This window comes from Corapipo altera, unplaced genomic scaffold (assembly GCF_003945725.1).
Source record: "Corapipo altera isolate COAL_440 unplaced genomic scaffold, ASM394572v1 45, whole genome shotgun sequence".
NCBI lineage: Eukaryota > Metazoa > Chordata > Aves > Passeriformes > Pipridae > Corapipo > Corapipo altera.
The window spans coordinates 8,502,193-8,520,740 of record NW_020884877.1 but is presented as its reverse complement, the minus strand read 5'-3'; the positions used below and the strand labels follow the sequence as shown (position 1 = coordinate 8,520,740).

Genomic DNA, 18,548 nt, shown 5'->3' with positions numbered 1-18,548 from the left:
CTACTGCAGCATCACACAGGAGCAGGTCAGAGTGCTGCAGACAACAACTGGTTTGTTCCCAGCCTTTTCTGGCTAGGTGTGAATTCTGCAGTTAAATATGAATGCAAAATAAAAAGAACAGACTGCAAAGAGCTGACTGAAAAACAGAAGAAATTTGTTTGCTTTTGGCCAGAGCTCAGCATAGAGCATATTTGAAGGAATTGGGTGAGGTTAGTTTTTAGTCTGAGGCTAGTTCTCTGTTTTCTTTCAATCAAGCAGCTGCACACCACCATTGAATGGCAATGTAATAATATGTTGCAAAGCACAGTCTAGTGATCCTGGAATTCCTTATAAGTTAATAGTAGTCATGGTCCACTAATGACAGCTAGGATGTTTTAGGCAACTGTCTTTGATACATCAGTTCAAACATACCATAGAAAGCTTTCCTTATGCTGGCTTAGTGAGTAGATCAGTAGATCATTAGAAAGAGTGAAAAACCTATAGGGGTTTTGTTGTTTTTTTTTCCCCCTGCCTCTGAATCCCAAGGAATTCTTGGGATTTACATACAGCGTTGCCGAGCAATTACAGCACAGTTGTATAGTGTTGTTTTAAAGTAACACTGGGTCAGGCACGGAGATGTTATTGTTTAATGAATTCTAGAAGCAGAGCCTGAATGGGGTCTGAGAGCAGAAATCCTATGCTGAAGTCTCGGTCCTGTTACAAATGGCACAGAAACTGACAGGGTGGCTGCTCCATGTTTGTTCTGTGACTGCCCCAAATGTCACCTCTTGAAGCGGTACAGAAGACACTGTGGTCGGTGTGAGGAAGGGTGCACCCCTAATTTTTTGAAGTGGAATTCCCCTTTCCTGAGACAGGCAGCACTTGCTCACTGGTGGTGGGAGAGCCCCTGTGCTCAACCTCATGCCTGCCGAGGCCGTTGCTGTGTGCAGGGTGTTTACATGGGAAGTGCTCATTGCATTAGAAACCTCCAGGGAACCCTCAGAGCTGGGGTTGTTGATAGATGTTCAACAAGGAGTAGGACCCTCCCCCTTCCACCAGCAGCATGAGAGTTTGAGGCATGTGCTCAGCTTCCTTCCTCCTTTGTAAATGTTGGTGTGAGGTTTCATTTACATTGTTATTTTGCAGTGAAAAGGGAAGGTGTAATGACTGTCTCTTTGGTAATACTGATATTTGGCTGATAATCATGGGCAGGAACAAGGTCTGGGATCTCCATCAGCAGAGAGGACTGACTCACCATTGATCTATGCTCACTGCATCTTGTTGAAGTTTTTTGACCCATTTGATTTCTTAGGTTTTCTTTTGTGAAAACCCTCTGATTTTTCTGCCATTCAGGAGCAAAACATCTCTCTGTGTCTTTAAATATGGCAGATGGGGATTTCTTCAGATGTCCAACAACTCAATTGAAGGAGACCTCAGGAGACCTCTCCCCTTCCCTGTCCCTCTTCTCAGCCTGTCTTTTCATCTGCAATCTGGAGATGTAAGGGCTATAGTAATAGAGTGTCAGAGGAAGTAATTGATTCATCACAAGCCGAGAGAGGAGTCTGTTGCCTTCGGTGTCAATGGAGCTGAACCACAGCCTGGAAGGGTGAGGGAGGCTTGTAAACACTCCATGGCTGAGCTGGCAGGACAAAGCAGACACACTGCCACGGCTGAACGGGAGGGTGACACAAAGGGTTGCTTGAAATAAAATCTTTCTGAACAAAGCAGTGGCAGGGCCCTTGTTTGTGGGAGAAACAGGAATGGGATGGTCCCATCCTTGTGTTCTCAGAGCACATTAAGGAGAAAAGGTACCAACCAGCTTCATGCAGCATCCCACTCTCTTGTCTCTGTCTCCCTCTTCCATCTCGGTGTGGCTGCCTCTCTGACCTGCTGTCTCAGGGGTACCAGTCAGCCCCCACCAGTGGCTATTTACTCCCACACGCCCAAATAGGTATTGCTGCCTCTGAGAACCGTGTGGGAGGTCGCTGCTGCTGCAAAAGCACAGCAGGGTGTGGCATGTAGCATGGCAGAGCGCTCGCCCTCGTCCTGGCATTGATTGTGCTCAGAGCCTTGGCACTGCTCGGTTTAGGTGGCCACTGAGATGCAAGTGCCCGTATTTTGAGAGGAGAAAGAGTTAGGAGGTGCTGTGCTAGCTATACAGTATTCAAGGAGGAATCAGCAGGTTTGGTGTGCTGTTTGCCTCAGAAACTGGTCTTACTGCAAGCTGGCATGGTTGGCTTGTGGAAGCGCTCAAATAGTGGAGACTGAAGGCCAGTCTTGGTGGCAAAGCTTTACTTGCTTGTGCGTCAGCTAAGGCAGGAGCTGGACTGTGACAGGCTGTGTCTGAGAAAATGTGGGGTCAGAAAGCCACCCTGTGGTGGGCCAGTCCCAGGGTGACCATCACTCATTAACGAGGGATGTAGACAGCCAGGAGAGTGAGGGAGGGCTGGTCAGGTCTCTGTTCTTACAACCTCCTTTATACAACCGGTGCTTAACGAGGTGTTTATTTCAGTTTTGTGCTGAAAAAAAAAGCCAGTGCAAATGAATGATAGTGGAAAGCCCAGCTACAAAGCTCCCATCTGATCCCGGGTTTTACCATCTCTTTTGTTCTTCAATGCATGTTGTGTCTAAGCCCTTGACTGACACTACCATCGAGGTGTGATGGGATATCACTTGCTCCTCTGGGAACAGGGCTGCAGAGCAGACCATGTGAGAGTTCCCTAATACTCATCAGCACCCCAGACCTTCAGCCACCAGGGACAGCCTGGCCCAAGCTCATCTCCATCCATTACCTTGGCTGTTGGGCACTGGATTCCATCAGGAGAGGGAAACCTGTTCTCCCCACTGCAAAGCGAGCAAAGTAAGCATTTGCCTCTGCCCTCTGCCTGCTCTGCTGCTTTTCGGCAGTAAATTCTCCTTTTATGGTTGTTATTGTTTATTATATACATTTTTTAATTTCTCTTAGTGATCAAGTGCCTGTGAGTAGTGACAGTAAAATGACATAGAAACCAAAGTCTAATTTTTTCCACAGATGGATTGTAGCAGAAGGAGAAAAGTGCAAATGTGTTTTCTCAAGTGTCCTGCATTTTGGGGTATGAAAGGGTTGTGAGTTGCTTCAGTTCCCTTAGAGCAGCAACAGAAGGCAGAATGCCATGGAAAGGGGACTTATTCTTACCATGTTTTATATATTTTATTCCTGATTTCACCATGATTTCCCCCCCCCCAAGAATACCAAAGACATATTGCAACAAAAGGCCCCTGTAGCTAAAGATAGATGTGTGAGGAATTTATAGAGATGGTTTTGGAGGCAGAAATAAAATTAAACAGCCATGTGTAACTCCTGAACAACAGCCTGCAGAAAACCCCTGAAGTGCACATTAGCACATCTCTTTTTTCTTATATAACGAAAGGTTTTCCAGACATGCCCCGATGAGAGCACTTCTCTACTCCGACGCGCCTTTCCACAACGATCTGGCAACACAGCTTGAAGAAGGAAGCCCCGGCAAGAGCGGGGGAGCCTTTGCTCTCCTGTCTCAGGGGAGGGCAGCAGCATGCTAGGAGCTGAAATTCCCTCCTGAATCAGAACTTGCCACAGGAGCAGTTTACAGCTCCCTTTGCAAGATGTATTTTGGCTACTTTTTTTCCCCTGTGCTTAAGTTAGCAGTAACTGCTGAAGGACTTGCCATCAGCGGCACTTGTAAGGGGGTGAAAACGACTACCCAAAGAGTATAAATAGAGACTATTTGTAGTTTTCATTTTTTGTCTTCAAGGCATTTTTTAAGAAGTTCTCCAATCTGAAAACGTTATTTTCTCTCCCTCTCTCTAGTTTTCTTCTCATTTTTCCTTTTTTTCTTTTTTTTTTTCTTTTCTCTTTGACTGGATAACTGCTTTTTTTTCATTTCTCAGAAATTCTGGTCAGATTTTTTTAAGAGATAATACAATAATCCAAAGCACAGTATAATGATTACAACCCCCCACAATACTGTGATTACACAAGACATAATTGGATGCAACAAATTCAAAACAAACTTCTGAGAAATCCTAAGCAATTAAGCCTGTGCCATCACCCCACGCCCCCCTCCCAGCTTGGCTCTCCCCCTGCTGCCATTGGATTTTTGTCAGTTTAGTCACTGAAATCCAGTGAAATCCCTTAAGATTCAGAGAATTATAGCTGATTTCTCTCTGTTGTTGCCAGAGACAGTTATTTCCATCAGGGCAAAACAAGGGCAAGCTCTGTGAGCATCTTTTGCCTCAGCATGGGCAAAAACCGCCCCAAAAGGTGCAGACTGAGACCCAGTTCATTTCTCCGATGTTCAGCCACCCAAAGTCTGGGTCCAGTCACCGAGAGTGATTTAAAATACCTGTGTAGTCAGTGCAGAAGAATGATTAATTCCATCTCAAGCTGGGTGTGAGAAGTCTGCTTCCACTGAGAGCAGAGGACTTTTAGTTGGCTAAAGCTAAATGTGATACAGGCTTTTTAGGTCTGTGCACAAATCTATATCAGTATCTGTGTCTACGAGGACTGATTATCGTCTCACAGGATAAATTAGGAGTGATTACCCTTAAAATGATGAGTTACACATGTGTAAAACCAGTTCAAGTCAAAGGAGAATCCAATTCATCTGCTGTATTTATAATTAATTACCCTGATTAAGGGCTGGCAGCTAAGATCAAACTTCATTGTTCTTGCTTCATCAGACAACAGTGGTGCTTGCCTTTGCTATCATGGCTATGAAAAAAAAAATCATTTAAAAGTCCTCAGTAGCTTCTGGAACAATTTAACCTTTGAAAGGTATGTCCTGCAGTTGCTCGAGATTGTGTAAACATCACAGAAAAGTTTTCTTGTCTTTCACAGTGTAACTGCTCATGAAATAAGGATTTGGTTTGAAGGTGGCATACAAAAGAGCGTGAAGATGGGTGGTGACATAGAAAAATCGACTGAGCCAGCTAGTGTATAATGGACATTAATTCTAGCCACCCCTTGATTGCAAAATGAGCGCAGAGATGCGGGTTCACTGTTTCCTAACTATCTTTATACTGCAACTGCTATTTAATTTTTAGGAAACTTCTTGTTCTTAGAGGGTGTTTAAAACTCCTTATGCATTTTTAGAGTAATTTCTGAGAAACAAACCACCCATCACCTTTTCAAAGGGGAAACAATTGCATTTAGCAGCTGCCATTGTGGCTAAGCACAGACCTTCCCCAGCAACCTGCAGAGTATTAATGACTGCTGAATTTCACTAGAATTGCAGTTTCTCTTCCTGTCCTCAGCAGATGCATTCAAGACACAGTGACATGGTTCAAGCAGGTCAGGGGTCTTGAAGGCTCAAGTCAGCACTGGGCATTCCCAAATTTGGGGTTGTTGGCATGCAGTCAGTACCTACTTGTGTCTCTGTCTATCTAGGCCAGACTTCTCCAATATAATATAATATAATCTGTCCAATCAAGGCTGGCTTCTATTCTTGGCTGTTCTGCAAACTTCCTGTGTGACCTTGGGCCAGACACTGCTCCTCTCTGCCTTCCTACCTCACAGGGTCTCTTAAGAATCCCATCACTACTGTTTGCCAGCTGCAGTCATGAGCCCCATGGAAACGCCTATAAATAATAGCTCCAAATTAAACATTGGGAAAGTTCAGGTTAGAGCCTTGCAGTGCTCTCCAGCCCTGGCAAGCTTTGGAAACTAGGCTTTGCTGAGTGCAGGTCCTCACCTACTTCAAATCATAACTCTAGGAAGAGACTGAGAAAACTGCCAGCTAGGTCAGAGCTTGGCCTGGGGAGCCAGCCTTCCTCAGGCTTTGAAGCAAGGCTTGCACAAGTTTGTGTGTTGGGAGGACTCACGAGAGGACTGTGAACACATAAATAATTTGTTGTTTGTATTTCTCCCCATCCTAAGCTAATGTCCCTGTAATGCCCTTGAAGCATGTTTCAGTGGGGAAGAACTCAGCATCTCTTAGGACCTGGGGCTGAGGTGCAACAGGTTTGTTTATTATGTGTAAAGCAGTATGAGTCACAAAACTGCTTTGTGCTGGGTCCTGTCCCTCAGAAGAGGAGCACCCAGAGCTGTTCCCCAGGTGGCTTGTAGTGTTTCTGGGACTCAGCAGTGCCTGGGTGGGCACTTGGGAGGTCTTTGCTGGCCCCAGGGGATCATGGAGGACTGAAAAGGTGAAGGTCTTCTCATAATCTCATAATCCCTACAATTGGGGCTCGTTTGCCTTTGTTGCACCTCATTTGCAGAGTCAGCAGCAAAGTGACTTAGGGAAAATAGAAAGGAAAAACAGGGAAGCAGAGAGGTTGACTGGAGGAAAAAGCAAGCAAACAAGCATGAGTAATACAGGCATTAGAAGTGCTTTATAATTAGTTAATAAAAGCTCTCTTAACATCAGCAAAGCACTTCCTACTAAAAATCTGTAATAAAAACACAGCAGTATTTGTAAGCATTGTACATTTAATGTTTAATTTTGTTAAACAGCTCCAAGAAGAGCATCTAAGCAATGTGTTTCCCTTCTATCTCAACCTCCATTGTCTGGGCAGTTAAAAGTACTTCAGCTTTGCCTCTCTGTCTCAAAACTCCCTGGCGGGAAGCTGTTTGAGGCAGTTTCAAACCAATTCACTGGCCTTCCTACTCAAGCGGCAGCTGAGAATATCCTGCCACTGGAGGAGCAGCCAACTGTGGTCACCTTCCCTACAAAAGAAGACTTGGTTAATCCATTGATTACACTTATGGGCTATGGAGGCTGTACCCTGCCCTCACATGTTTATGCTTGACTCATTGGAGCAATGCCTAGGTGGGGAGAAGTGGCCATGAAAGTGCTTGGAGATGGCAGCTTGCCCAGTGGAGGTAATGCCAGAGAGGTCAGGCCAGAAGGATGTTGGTGCATGATGACTGAAACCATGCATTTGGTTCTATGAGTGAAATGCAAATTGCTGGGCACTGTATGAGACTGTTCAGGTGCCATTGCAGCATGAATGTGTCCCACCCAGCTGTGCCCTAGTCTGTAATTACCCAAAAGTGAAATGGCTAGAGTAGAAAACACCCCCAGGGCTGGGTTTTCTTCCTTACAGTTTTTCTCCTTCTTTTTCACATGAGAAGAAGAAAGTCTGGAAACCATGCTTAAGCTTAACAGGAGCAAAGGTTTGGCCAGATTAGACTGTAACATGTCCAGCGAACCGGCGTGAGGAGGACAGGGTTTATCAGTTTGTTTGATTGAGGGCTACATGTCTGAAGCACATGATTCCAAAAGAATCTGTGGTGGGGATTAGCTGACATTCTTGCTGAAGTTTGGAAGTTTAACAGTTTGGACTGAATGTCTTTGGTGTTTCATTTTGAAAGCCTAAAGCTTATTTGCTGTGGTGGAAAGGAAGTAGGTGTTTCTGCTCGTCTGGGTAGGAGCTATCTCCCAACTGTAATACTTCCCCAATTCACACTCTGTTTATATGACCTGAAAAAAAAGAATTTTGCCTCATAAAGAGCAGAGGACTTGGGCCAAGATTTTTTAACTAGGGAATAAAACTCCTATGCATTTATGTTCATTTTACATTTGGCAAAAATGATTCTCTGACCTTCTCTTAAGGGCTTGGTTTTGGTTGGTTTTAACATTTGATTTATTAAGGATTAGCTACAATATGAGAAAGCTCAGTTAGATGTGTGAATGAAGCCAAACAGGGTTTAGCTCAGAGAGGCAAATATTTCTTGATGATTTATTTACTAGATTTGTTCTTTCAATTTTCCATTTGCAGATTGCCCATGAGCAGATTGCAATATTCCCAAGTCTTATATATTGTTGGAAGTCATTCACCCATTCAATAAGCAAATATTTCTCGGTCTCAAACTTGCTTCTGAAATTGCAGTGCTCCTACAGCACTGGGTGTCTTGAGGAGCCATGTGGACAGCATTAAGATGTTTGGTATGCTGGCTACAGCAGAAGCTGTGATCATTTCAGTCAAGTAGTTGAAGCCGTGTACTGTGTTGGCAAGTTACAACCCCACGAGGACACAAACAGATGTGATTCCCTGGGATGCTGCTAACCTCTGCCTGTGCCATGCAAATGGCAGGTTTTACAATCCACTCCATTAACTGTGTTTTGCCAACGTTCGTGTTTTTGCCAAATTAATTTTTTGCCACATATTCACAATTTCTCTAGTAGCCAGTAGTCCTGCGGCACAGATGTGCACTTCGGATGTGAAAGGGTTGCAAGCACACTGAAAGCAAGTGGTTGTTTAGAGAACAAAATGTCCCTGCTGTTTACTCAGTACTACTTTAAACAAATAGAGAAACAAGGAGAAAAAAATTCTACTTAGAAGAAGCACTGACACTGCCCTCTATGTTCCTTCTCCCTGGGGAGATGGTAGGATCAAGCCTCACATGATGGACATTACTGGGGGTCATGCAGGGTGCTGCTGACTGGTGTCAGGGTAATAAGGGGTCACAAGGTGATAGGGAGCTAGGCAGAGCTGAGGAGGGAGCAGGTCTTCATTTGCATCGCTATGTGTCTACACACTAGCTAAGCCAAATGCTCTTCTATTCGAGTGCCACTTCTCAAGACTGCTTGAATTTCACCTTGACCAAGCCAGTTGAGTCTGTAATGAAGTTAAAGGCTGGGCAATTGCAGCTAGTTGAGTGCTCGGTTCCAGCATAGACAGGATTTTATCTGCAGGAATTTTGCTTCTGGCTCTCAGCCTGATTTAGTCCCAGAAAGGAGTGAAACCAAAGCTGTCCAGGCCATCTTTCTTTGTGGAGGAGCACACTAAGTCCCTGTAAGTTTGTTTTGAGGTTGTTGCTTGCTGATATGTGCTTTGCAGAACAGGAATGAGTCACATGAGGATCATTCTGTATCCAGCAAGCTACTTCTCCTTTCAACTGTCCATTCCCAAACAGAAGATCTTGTGACAGAGAAGAAAGGCAGATTCCTGGCAGCCTGGAAATGGTTTTTCCCACCCTGGCCCCATGAGAAGAGCTGTAGCATGTTGTTCAAACAGGTTGATACAAAACGAATAAACAGTCAAAGAGAGATGGGCAGTTTCTGTAAATAGCAGCATGCTGGCCAGAGAGGAGGAGAGGAGCAGGAGAACGTGGGTGTTAGTAAGCAGCTGAAGAACAAGATGTACACGTAAAAGCTGTTTGTTTCTTCACAGCACGCAGAGCCTGATACTACTACCTTGCCTAGCCACGGCCCAGAAAATATGAAGGAACGTGTTTCACCTTCCATCCAGACTTTGCAACAAGCTTTTTTCTCTACACCAGGAGGCAATTTAGCAAGCTTGTCTTTGCACCAGGAGGCAGTTCTTCTAACCCTACACTAGACCAGTCAGATATCCAGGAACAACTCCAGTGGGAAGGTGGAACATCTTCAAGTAGGGTTTAGCAAAGGCAGGTTGCAGTTACAGGGTGTACAAGAATCAGCAGGAGTGAGTGCAGTTACCCAGCTCTTACGCAGCACTTTTCATCCACAGAAATTCTTTGTTAGCACTTAATAGATATTAATTACTGCCCAAGTGCTAAGTGAGTGTACTGATCATGCTTGTTAAAGGACCAGTGTGGTGTCCTACATGCTCACATGGATTGAACATTGACAGTTTAACGCTTGACACGTGCTTGCCCAAATCTCACATGGATACTGGAATAAAGTAAGCTGTGCCAAATAGCACAATGGCATTTCAGGAGAGAGGTCGAAGGAGGAGAGTAGCCCCAGGAGAGTTGTATCTGAGCGTCTCCCATGCCAAAGGGGTTTTGTGGAAATGGAGGTAAATCGTGTCCTAAATTTTGCATGTTGGCTCTGAAGTTGGAGTGGATGTGTGTGCAATAAATTATGTGAATTGCAACAGAGGAAGGGACCTAACCATAGCCAAACAAAAGAGAAAAAATGCGCTAGGGGGCTGTGGTGTGGTGTAAATAAGAGAGTCCCAGGTACCTGTCTGAAAGATGTTCTGTGAAACATGAAGTGGTTTTTGTTCGTTGCCGGCATCCTGAAGCGTCCCCCTGACAGATGGTTTCACTGCCATTTCACCTGCCTCCGCAGGTATGACTACATCGAGATCCGAGATGGGGACAGTGAAGCAGCAGACCTGCTGGGCAAGCACTGTGGGAACATAGCACCTCCTACTATCATCTCTTCTGGCCCCTCTCTCTATATCAAGTTCACCTCAGACTACGCACGGCAAGGTGCCGGCTTCTCTCTGCGCTATGAGATCTACAAGACAGGTAAGTGTCTGAGTCAGTGCCTGACTCCCGGGCTGTTTGTCACAATTATCTTCACAAGATGATGTCTTTTACCACATTTTCAATGTGATTTCTCACATGTTATCCAGAGATAAAGGAATTTTTTTTTTTTTTAATTTAAGCAAGCCTATGCATCACATTTCCAAGAAGGTAAAGATATTCGTGGCACATGACAGCGCATTTTTGGATCACAGCGTGGCAGTAAAAGCAGAGTTCTTCCTTAAATACTCTTTTATATTTGAGGACTAGAAACATATATCTTTTCTCCCTGACATGTGGAGCTTGTTAGGGCTAGGGGATTGTCCCTCTTTAGAGGGGCATGGAGCTCCCCATCCTGTGGAGTTGCAATTCAGGGTTGATCAATGACGCTGTGTTTTCTCTCTCTGGAAGTGGGGTTTGTAACTGGGGAGCTCTGGTTTTTAAATGATTGCTGTCAGCAGTGCTCTCAAGGTCTGAGGCAGTGCCTTTACAGGCTGATATAAGAGGAACTATTCATAATTCTGTTTAATACCAAACTATTATTGAGGAAAAGAAAAGCTGCTCAAAGACCTTTTAATAGTGTTTCTGTCTAAATATTTGCCAGAATTTTTGTGTGTGGGAAGAAGGAGGCTTGAGAAAATAAAACCCTCTGTATGTGCACATGAGAGATGTGTGCATGCATGCCGAGGGAGCAGGAGTGTGTTTTGCATGGATATGCAGGCGCCTGCCCCGTGCCTGCATTCCTTTGGTGGTGTGTTGGAAGAAATCACACATGCGGCTTTCATGTCATTGCATCCAGCATGAAAAAAAAATCCGTGCCCAGTGAAGAACCAGAAAGGAGCACAACAGGGTTACTTATCCAACCTCTTTTAAAGAAAAGACAAAAAGCACAGGCACCAGTGCCCAGGGTCCCTGTCCCAGCTATGCAGCAGGCAGAGATGTGCAGACAGCCCACAGCCTGGCCACAGGTAGATGTGAATGTGGAGACTTTGCTGCAAGAGAATGAGACTCCCTAAATTCATTGTGAAATGATAAGGACAGGAGATGTATGAAGGTTCAGATGGATGAGGAAAGTGCTATTGCTGGTGGTTACCTGGACTGCATAACTGGCCACTGAGCTGTTGTGCAGCCAGCTCACCACTGCTGTTAGTTGATGATTAGGATGCAGATTAGTCCTGAAAGCGTTTAGTGGTTCAGCTGGCTATTGGGGTTAGCTAAAGCCAGTTGTCAGCACAGAGGATGGCAAAGAATGCCTGTGTACAGATGGGAAGACCACTGATCCATCTCAGCCTCCCTTGCCTCTCGTTCCGTGTACACACCCGTGATGAGCCCAGCAGACTGTGCTGGGTTGTACCTGACCTGAGTTGGGGCACGGGGCACCCACTGACCTAAGTGGGGTGGTCCAGCTGGCTGAGGTGTCCAGGCCATGCTGTGGGAAGGAATGGCAGGCAGGAACCCTGTCTCTCTAGGTGGGAGCCAGCAAGGCACCAAATTCATGGGGAAAGGAGATGTTGCTGGTAGGAAGGAGTGGAAGCCAGGGCTGATCTGGAAGAGAGCAGGTGTTGAATGGAGGCTGGAGCTGAGTTTGTGTCCCTCAGTGTAGGTTCCTGCAGCACTGCCCTCAGGTCTGAAGTGGTGTTGGGGCTCCTTTTGCCACCCGCACCCCCCTGCAGACAGCCATCCTCTCCAGAAATAGCCATGCTTTCTTCCAGCTGCACCCCATGAAATCCAGCCTGGCAAGGCAGGTTTTGGCAGAGGAGTGTGGATGAGCCTGTGATTGATCCCATAGCACATCTGCACAACCCCTGTCCCTGCCAGGACTCCCAGAGAGGGCAGTGCTGGCTGCGGGGCTACCACAGTACAAACAAACCTTGCCTTTTGTTGGGAGGCAGGCAGGCATGGGCCAAGTTTCTGTCTGAGCTGTCAGGGAAACCAGCAAGGGTGTCACCGGCTTTAAAGGTCATCAGATTGTCATTGTCCACATCAGTAAAGGCAGCAGTGCCTGCAGATTCCTTCTTTCTTAAAGGTGACCTAAAAAAACAACTCTTTTCAATCGAGCATCTATTTCCACACCTTGTGCTACATTTCCTTTATCACAGTGTGAGAGAGGAGCAATCTGCATACAAACAACTGCATACCAGCCTTCAGTCCTCTGATATGTGTCAGTCAGCCGTCCGTGGGCTGACAAAAGAGCCGTCTGCCCTGGCTGGTCCAGCCTCCCTGCTGCGCTCTTTGTGAGCCGGTTTGGCAGGGCTGGCCTGAGCTCTCCAGCTCTGGGCATCAAAGTCTCCTCTCAGGCTGGTCCTGCTGCCGAAGCCAGCATGAATCCCGTTGATTATCTGCAGCTTCCTTATAAAAAGCTGATCACTGTGTTTGCTGCTATCAGCCAAAATGTAGACAAAGATGCCAAATGCGATAAGAGCCCCACATGAGGAAACTGTTGTCTAATGTGGTGACATAGTTACGTCTCTTTCCTGTCTCTAGAGGACAGTCCCTGACTCTGGGTTTAGTCTTTGATTTTCTCCCTATCTCAGAGCTTGTGTTATTTTCCCTATTTATCTGTTTGTCTTTTAAGTTGTTTGGAACTAAGTGCACCCTTATCCCTGTTCATGGCATTATGCTGTGATTTGTGTTTGGCCTTATTTTTTGACTCTGCATTTTACCCCACAGGTTCACACCAGAAAAGCTGGCTGCTTCATTAGGTAGTCAATTAAGAGCCTCTCCTGAGTAGCTCTCCAGCCAGGCACTGCATAATGCAGTGTGAGATCCTGCTATTACTGAGGGCTGCCGGCCTGACTCCTGTAGGTTAATGCTGAATTGAATAACAAGTCTCCCATTAGTCCCGGGAAGGCTTGTGCTGCCTGGAAGAGCTGGAGCAGAAGGGTTTGTAGAGGAGAAGGAGAGTGTCCCAGTTAAAAGTGAAGCAGAAACCTTTGCAAATGCTAGTGCCGGGTTGCAGCAGTGGCCAACAGCCTTTCTAACATCCCCTTTCCCCTCTGATAGCTCCAGGCTGCAGATTTCTGTTGTCTATTGTCCACAGCTAAAGGGTTTCAAAGTCACCGTGGTATGAATACCACACAAATTCCCCTTTCCCCAGCCACCCCGAGGCACCTTGGCTGTGTGAGAGGGGGCACCGAGCAGGCCTGGCTGCAGTCGAGGCCACTGTTGAGGTCAGCAATAAATAAGAGGCAACATTGTCTGCCCTCCTCACCACGCAAAGGTCTTCCTTAAGGATAGAAATAACTTGCATTTCTGGTGTGGATGGCTCATTCTGTGAAAAAGAAGTCTCTGTTCCTGTTCTCAGCAAATACCCCCGCTGCCATGGCCCCTGTTACCCCATTCCTGCTGTAACCGCGTTTTGGGGATCTATGCTGGAGCTGGCCCGTGTCCCTTGCGTGGGTCTCAGGGGGCTGCAGGCTAACTGTGCACTTCCTGAGGGTTTACAGCTAACAGTGGAGACATTGGCACCCTTCCCCAGGCCCTTTCACTGGGTAAATATTTGTCTTTTATTTTCTCAAAAGGAAACTGAGGCACGGATTCGAGTGCCAGAAGGGTGAAGTTTGCAGGAGACTGGCCCCTGGGGGCAGCTTTTGAAGAAAGAATACATCCCGTTACTCCTCTCTGCCCCATCCCAGACATCCCATTCCCTGAACAGAGGCTCCTCCATCAGACCTGGAACTGCTGTGGCCCTTTACTTTCATGGCTGCAGATGTCAACTGTGTCAGTGAGGACTACCTAGGTCAGCTCCCTGTGTGCTGGCAGGCATCTCCACAGGCTCTGGAGCAGCAGACACGGGTCTGCCAGCAGGTCACTGTTTGGGGGCCAGGTTACAGTGGAGAGGACCAGCTGGGGAAGCCAGACCAGCTCAGTGTGGCCGTCCTTTCCACCACCACCACCACCTCCAGTGTGGGGGATGTGGCAGGATGCTGACCTGCCAAACTGCAGCCATGGCTTTGGATTGGATCACTCTTTTAGTCCTTTGGTTTTGAGATAATTGTCAGGAGGATCAGTGGTGATGTACAGGTTACGCTTGCAAAACTGTCTGAGGGATTTAGAACTGTGCTCTCCACCTGTGGAAAGCTTTGAAAATCACCCTCTCACTTCTTGCAAGAATTCACATAGTTCTTTACAGGACATTTCCAGAAGTGAATACACAGCCCTGCTAAGCTCAAAATGGGGTTTCCACAGTGTCAAGTTGTTGACATTAAGCTTCATTGTTCTGCTAAGTCTCTGAGTTTTTTCCTGCTGCTACAGGCTCCGAGGACTGCTCCAGAAACTTCACTGCCTCCAATGGCACTATTGAGTCTCCAGGTTTCCCTGACAAGTATCCACACAACCTGGACTGTGTCTTCACCATCATAGCCAAGCCAAAGACAGAAATCCTTCTCCACTTTCTGCTTTTTGACCTCGAACATGACCCACTGCAGGCGGGGGAAGGAGACTGCAAGTACGACTGGCTGGACATCTGGGATGGCATCCCTCAGGGTAAGCCATGGGGTGCTGTGCTGCTATCCTCAGCCCTTCTTGGTGTTTCACAAAGCTCCAAAACTGTGCAGTCTGTGTCTGAACACCAAAGGTGTCTAACCTCAAAGGTACCTGCAGCATGCAACCTGCCTTCAGGGCACTCTGTGGCCTGCTTGGGGACAGTGTACTTACAGAAGGCTGCATTCATTAAACCCCAAACTACTGCTCTGTTGTACCCACTGATCTGAAAAGCCCCATGGGACACAACATATCACTGGTCCTCCCTCAGGGAAGGGCAGTGGTTCATGCAATGATGGGAGAACCTCCCTACCCTGTACCACTGAGAAACAGTGCATTCTGGAGCATTTCCCAGCATTTGCAGAGTAGTGCCTGCTGCAGTGGATATTTCTGCATGGCACCAGGCCAGTGGATGTAAAAAATAGCCCATCCCTACAGTCTTTCTTTTATCCCAATCGGTCCTGCTAAGGCATCCCTGCTGAGTGATGCCCATCTGCTGATGATCCAGGAGGCCAGTGGAAAAGCAGGCATTACTTTTGCTGCTCTTTCTTTTGCAGTTGGCCCCTTGATAGGCAGGTATTGTGGCACTAAGATGCCATCGGACATCCGCTCAACCACCGGCGTCCTCTCTCTCACCTTCCACACGGACCTGGCTGTGGCTAAGGACGGTTTCTCTGCTCAGTACTACTTGATACATCAGGAAGTCCCAGAAAGTAAGTTGGAAATGTGTGTGTATGACCTAGTTGTGTCACCTGTTTTTCCTGTCTTTCATTTGGCACATGCAGGCAGCAGTGTGTCCAGGGGCTGGTTCCCCACCAGCAATGCAGTTTAGGTGTTTCTGATAGAAATAAGATTTCAGTAAGACTCTCACTTTCTGACTTTTTTTTGACTTTTCACTTGCATTTGAAGTCTTCTCAATACCTATTGGGCTAGAATCCTTCATGTATATGCTCAGCCCAAAGGATTTAGGGGAAGACTTCAGCCCAGCGTGTGCAGCAGATTCATTAAAGCATGGGGGAAAATACACTCTCTCTCTCTAGTTTTCCAAAGATTCACAGCCCCAAACCACAAATTGGAATTTCTCGGCTGTCTAATTAAAAAATGCTTACAGCTCTGAGAATTTCAAGCCAAATTTTGTTTTATAACCCTTAATAAGGGAGGTAAATTGATGTGGAGTGAGGAAGTAAGTTGTGTATTTTGAGAATGAAGAGCATTTTGATTCTTTGTGATAACACTTGCAGACCAGGAAAGGTTCCATTTGTTTTCCCATGGTGTTTTTGCGTCAGAGCTACTGTTCTCGACCTCTGTTCTCAGTGAACCTGTGATACAGCAGAAGAAGCCTTCAGTACACTCCTCAGTCCCAGAGAAGGAGAAGGAGTCCCTGACCTACTGCTGATAAGCCTATGATAGACAGCAGGGCAGAGTAGGGGTTGTGCAGCACTAAGGCAGTAGGGTTACAAGCTCTTGCTCTGTGATTGAGTAAGGGAAGTTCTACTGAGGCTGTGAGAGTTACAGACAAGCATGAGATCTTCACCATTACCTATTGCCATACTCAGTTGATCTGTTCTTTAATCCCTTTTCTATTCTGTTCTTTAAAAGGATTTGAGAATAAGTTGTTAAACACAGAGCTTGAAAAATCAAGCACAAGAAGTGTTAAAGGGCCATGCCTGTTTTTATTTATGGTGGTGTAAATTGAAACTTTAATAATACCACTGACATCTTAACTTGGTCCATCATTTCCACCCAAGGTTGACTTGGCCACATTAAAAACACAGGCAGTTCAGTGGAGCCCCATTGGTTTATAGCAGCAGCACTCTTGGGCCCATGCAATATTTTCAGTCACAGGACAGCTGCCGTAAAACATGCGAGATGTACCATAAAATTGAACTAATTGTGACTTTTAAAGCATTAGAAGTGAGGAGATCCAAACAAAAGCATACCAGAGTCTTTCATAGTCTTGTCTGGTTAATTCCTATGGGCCTGATACCACCTATAGCACATGCACATAGGCAAAACCTTTAGACCTGCCCATTCCAGTCCTTGACGTTCCTGCTGGCAGCACAGCAGTAAGCACCCTCCTGATGTGTCTGTTTGTACTCCTTACCTTGTCAGTGCTTAGGTTTCACCTACAGCCTTCAGGAAGATGGGAACTTTGTGACAAGGGGACTTGGGACAGGTTGGCGGAGATGGAGTGAGGGAAGGGACAGAATTGTGTCAAAACTGAGCAAAGGTGAAGGAGAGAAAGAGAGAAGGATCTGGACTGTATTACTGTTCAGAGGGCCACGGAAACATAAAGCTTTAATTTTCCAGTGCCATCTGTGAGTGCACACAACCTTCGAGATGGTGCAGATCTGTTCATCTTTCCAGACAGGCAGCTTTGCTCAGGGTTATCTGGGGAGATTAGTTCAGGGCTGCTTTTCACTTGGGGATGAAGTACTGAGGCTGTATGTATACTGATCTCTGTGTACGTGTGTGTCTGCTCTAGACTTCCAGTGCAATGTGCCTCTGGGAATGGAGTCTGGCAGGATCTCTAACATGCAGATTAGTGCCTCCTCCACTTACTCAGATGGGCGATGGACCCCTCAGCAGAGCCGGCTCAACAGTGATGACAATGGCTGGACCCCCAATGTCGACAGCAACAAAGAGTATCTCCAGGTATGCACACTTTCCAGCCTCCTCGCCTCTTCCCCCACCAAATGGGGTGTCATGCTGTTAAACTGACCCTTGACCATATGACTTATTGAATTTTTTATTGCCTCTGTGGCTCATGGGGAGCAAGCAGCAGGGTAGCTACAGTGCCTCCATGAAGTGCAAGAGGCTGGCTCCCCCATTAACTTGCCCACCCAAGGACTGACTCAATCCTCTGTCCCTCTCCCACCCCCTCCTTCCTGCCCAAAACCTTGATGGACTTTCCAGCAGACTGATAGAGACTGAGAGACCTCCACCACTTACAGGGGCCACTGACTCTATCACTGGCCTGAGGACCAAAGTCTCCAGGGGGTGCATGGAAAAACAGCTAGAATAATATTTATCTCATCAGTGATGCAGGGAGAATGAGCAGGCTAATGTCAGGTGGGGGCTGACAGAGCAAAGGCTTTCCCTCTGAGCTGGTTAGAGCCACAGTCTGTCCACACAGGGCTTCTGGCTGTGTCACAGTGCTGGGAGACACTGCTTGCTAAAGGGCACCGGGAGCGGGAGGTGGTGAATGTCATTGCCTCTAGCAGGCGTCTCATTCTTCATTCATGGCAGGCCTACGAAGCCAGCTCTGCTGACCTTTCTCAACCCACACTGTAAAAAAAAAAAAAAAGAAAAAACCAACAAGGGAAAACCACGAACTGCAGCACTTGCTAATTGGATTATTTTACATGGAAAAAGTTAGTCTCTGTCCTGCTTTAATGGACATGAACGTCTGTGCAGATCCTGTTGCTTGGTCTGAGGCAGGAAGGCTTTGTGGTGGTCCCATATGAGTGGACATCAAGATCCTTAGTTACTCTTGTCCCATAGTTCCTATCCTGCTGAAGTCACCCTGGGGAGGTTGTGCTTGTTGAACTGAGCACCTACAGATAGAGTGAGACAGGCTGAATTTGCACCTCAGGGCTCTCAGGTATTTACCACTCTCTCTCTTGTCCCTTTTTCCCCTTGAAAGGTGGACCTCCACTTCCTGACTGTTCTCACAGCCATTGCCACACAGGGTGCCATCTCAAGAGAAACCCAGAAGGGCTACTATGTCCGTACCTACAAGCTGGAGGTCAGCACCAATGGGGAGGACTGGATGATGTACCGACATGGGAAAAACCACAAGGTAAAGACCTTTTTCTCTTTTGCCTGCACCTTGGTGAATCTTGCAGCCAACAGGAGGGAAGAGAACAGAGAAATTTTACAGGCCCAGAGG

General features: G+C 46.6%; 1 protein-coding gene across 3 annotated transcripts in view; it reads left to right on the top strand.

Moving 5' to 3' along the window:
- The window catches only part of NRP2 (neuropilin 2), an 88,796-nt gene that overhangs the window by 18,682 nt on the left and 51,566 nt on the right, over positions 1-18,548 (top strand). For all 3 annotated transcript variants that reach the window (XM_027636915.1, XM_027636914.1, XM_027636916.1), the window contains exons 3-7: positions 9,996-10,177; positions 14,429-14,659; positions 15,214-15,369; positions 17,142-17,311; positions 18,303-18,458. In XM_027636915.1, the coding sequence (XP_027492716.1) occupies positions 9,996-10,177; positions 14,429-14,659; positions 15,214-15,369; positions 17,142-17,311; positions 18,303-18,458 (895 nt within the window). The remainder of the gene's footprint in view (positions 1-9,995; positions 10,178-14,428; positions 14,660-15,213; positions 15,370-17,141; positions 17,312-18,302; positions 18,459-18,548) is intronic.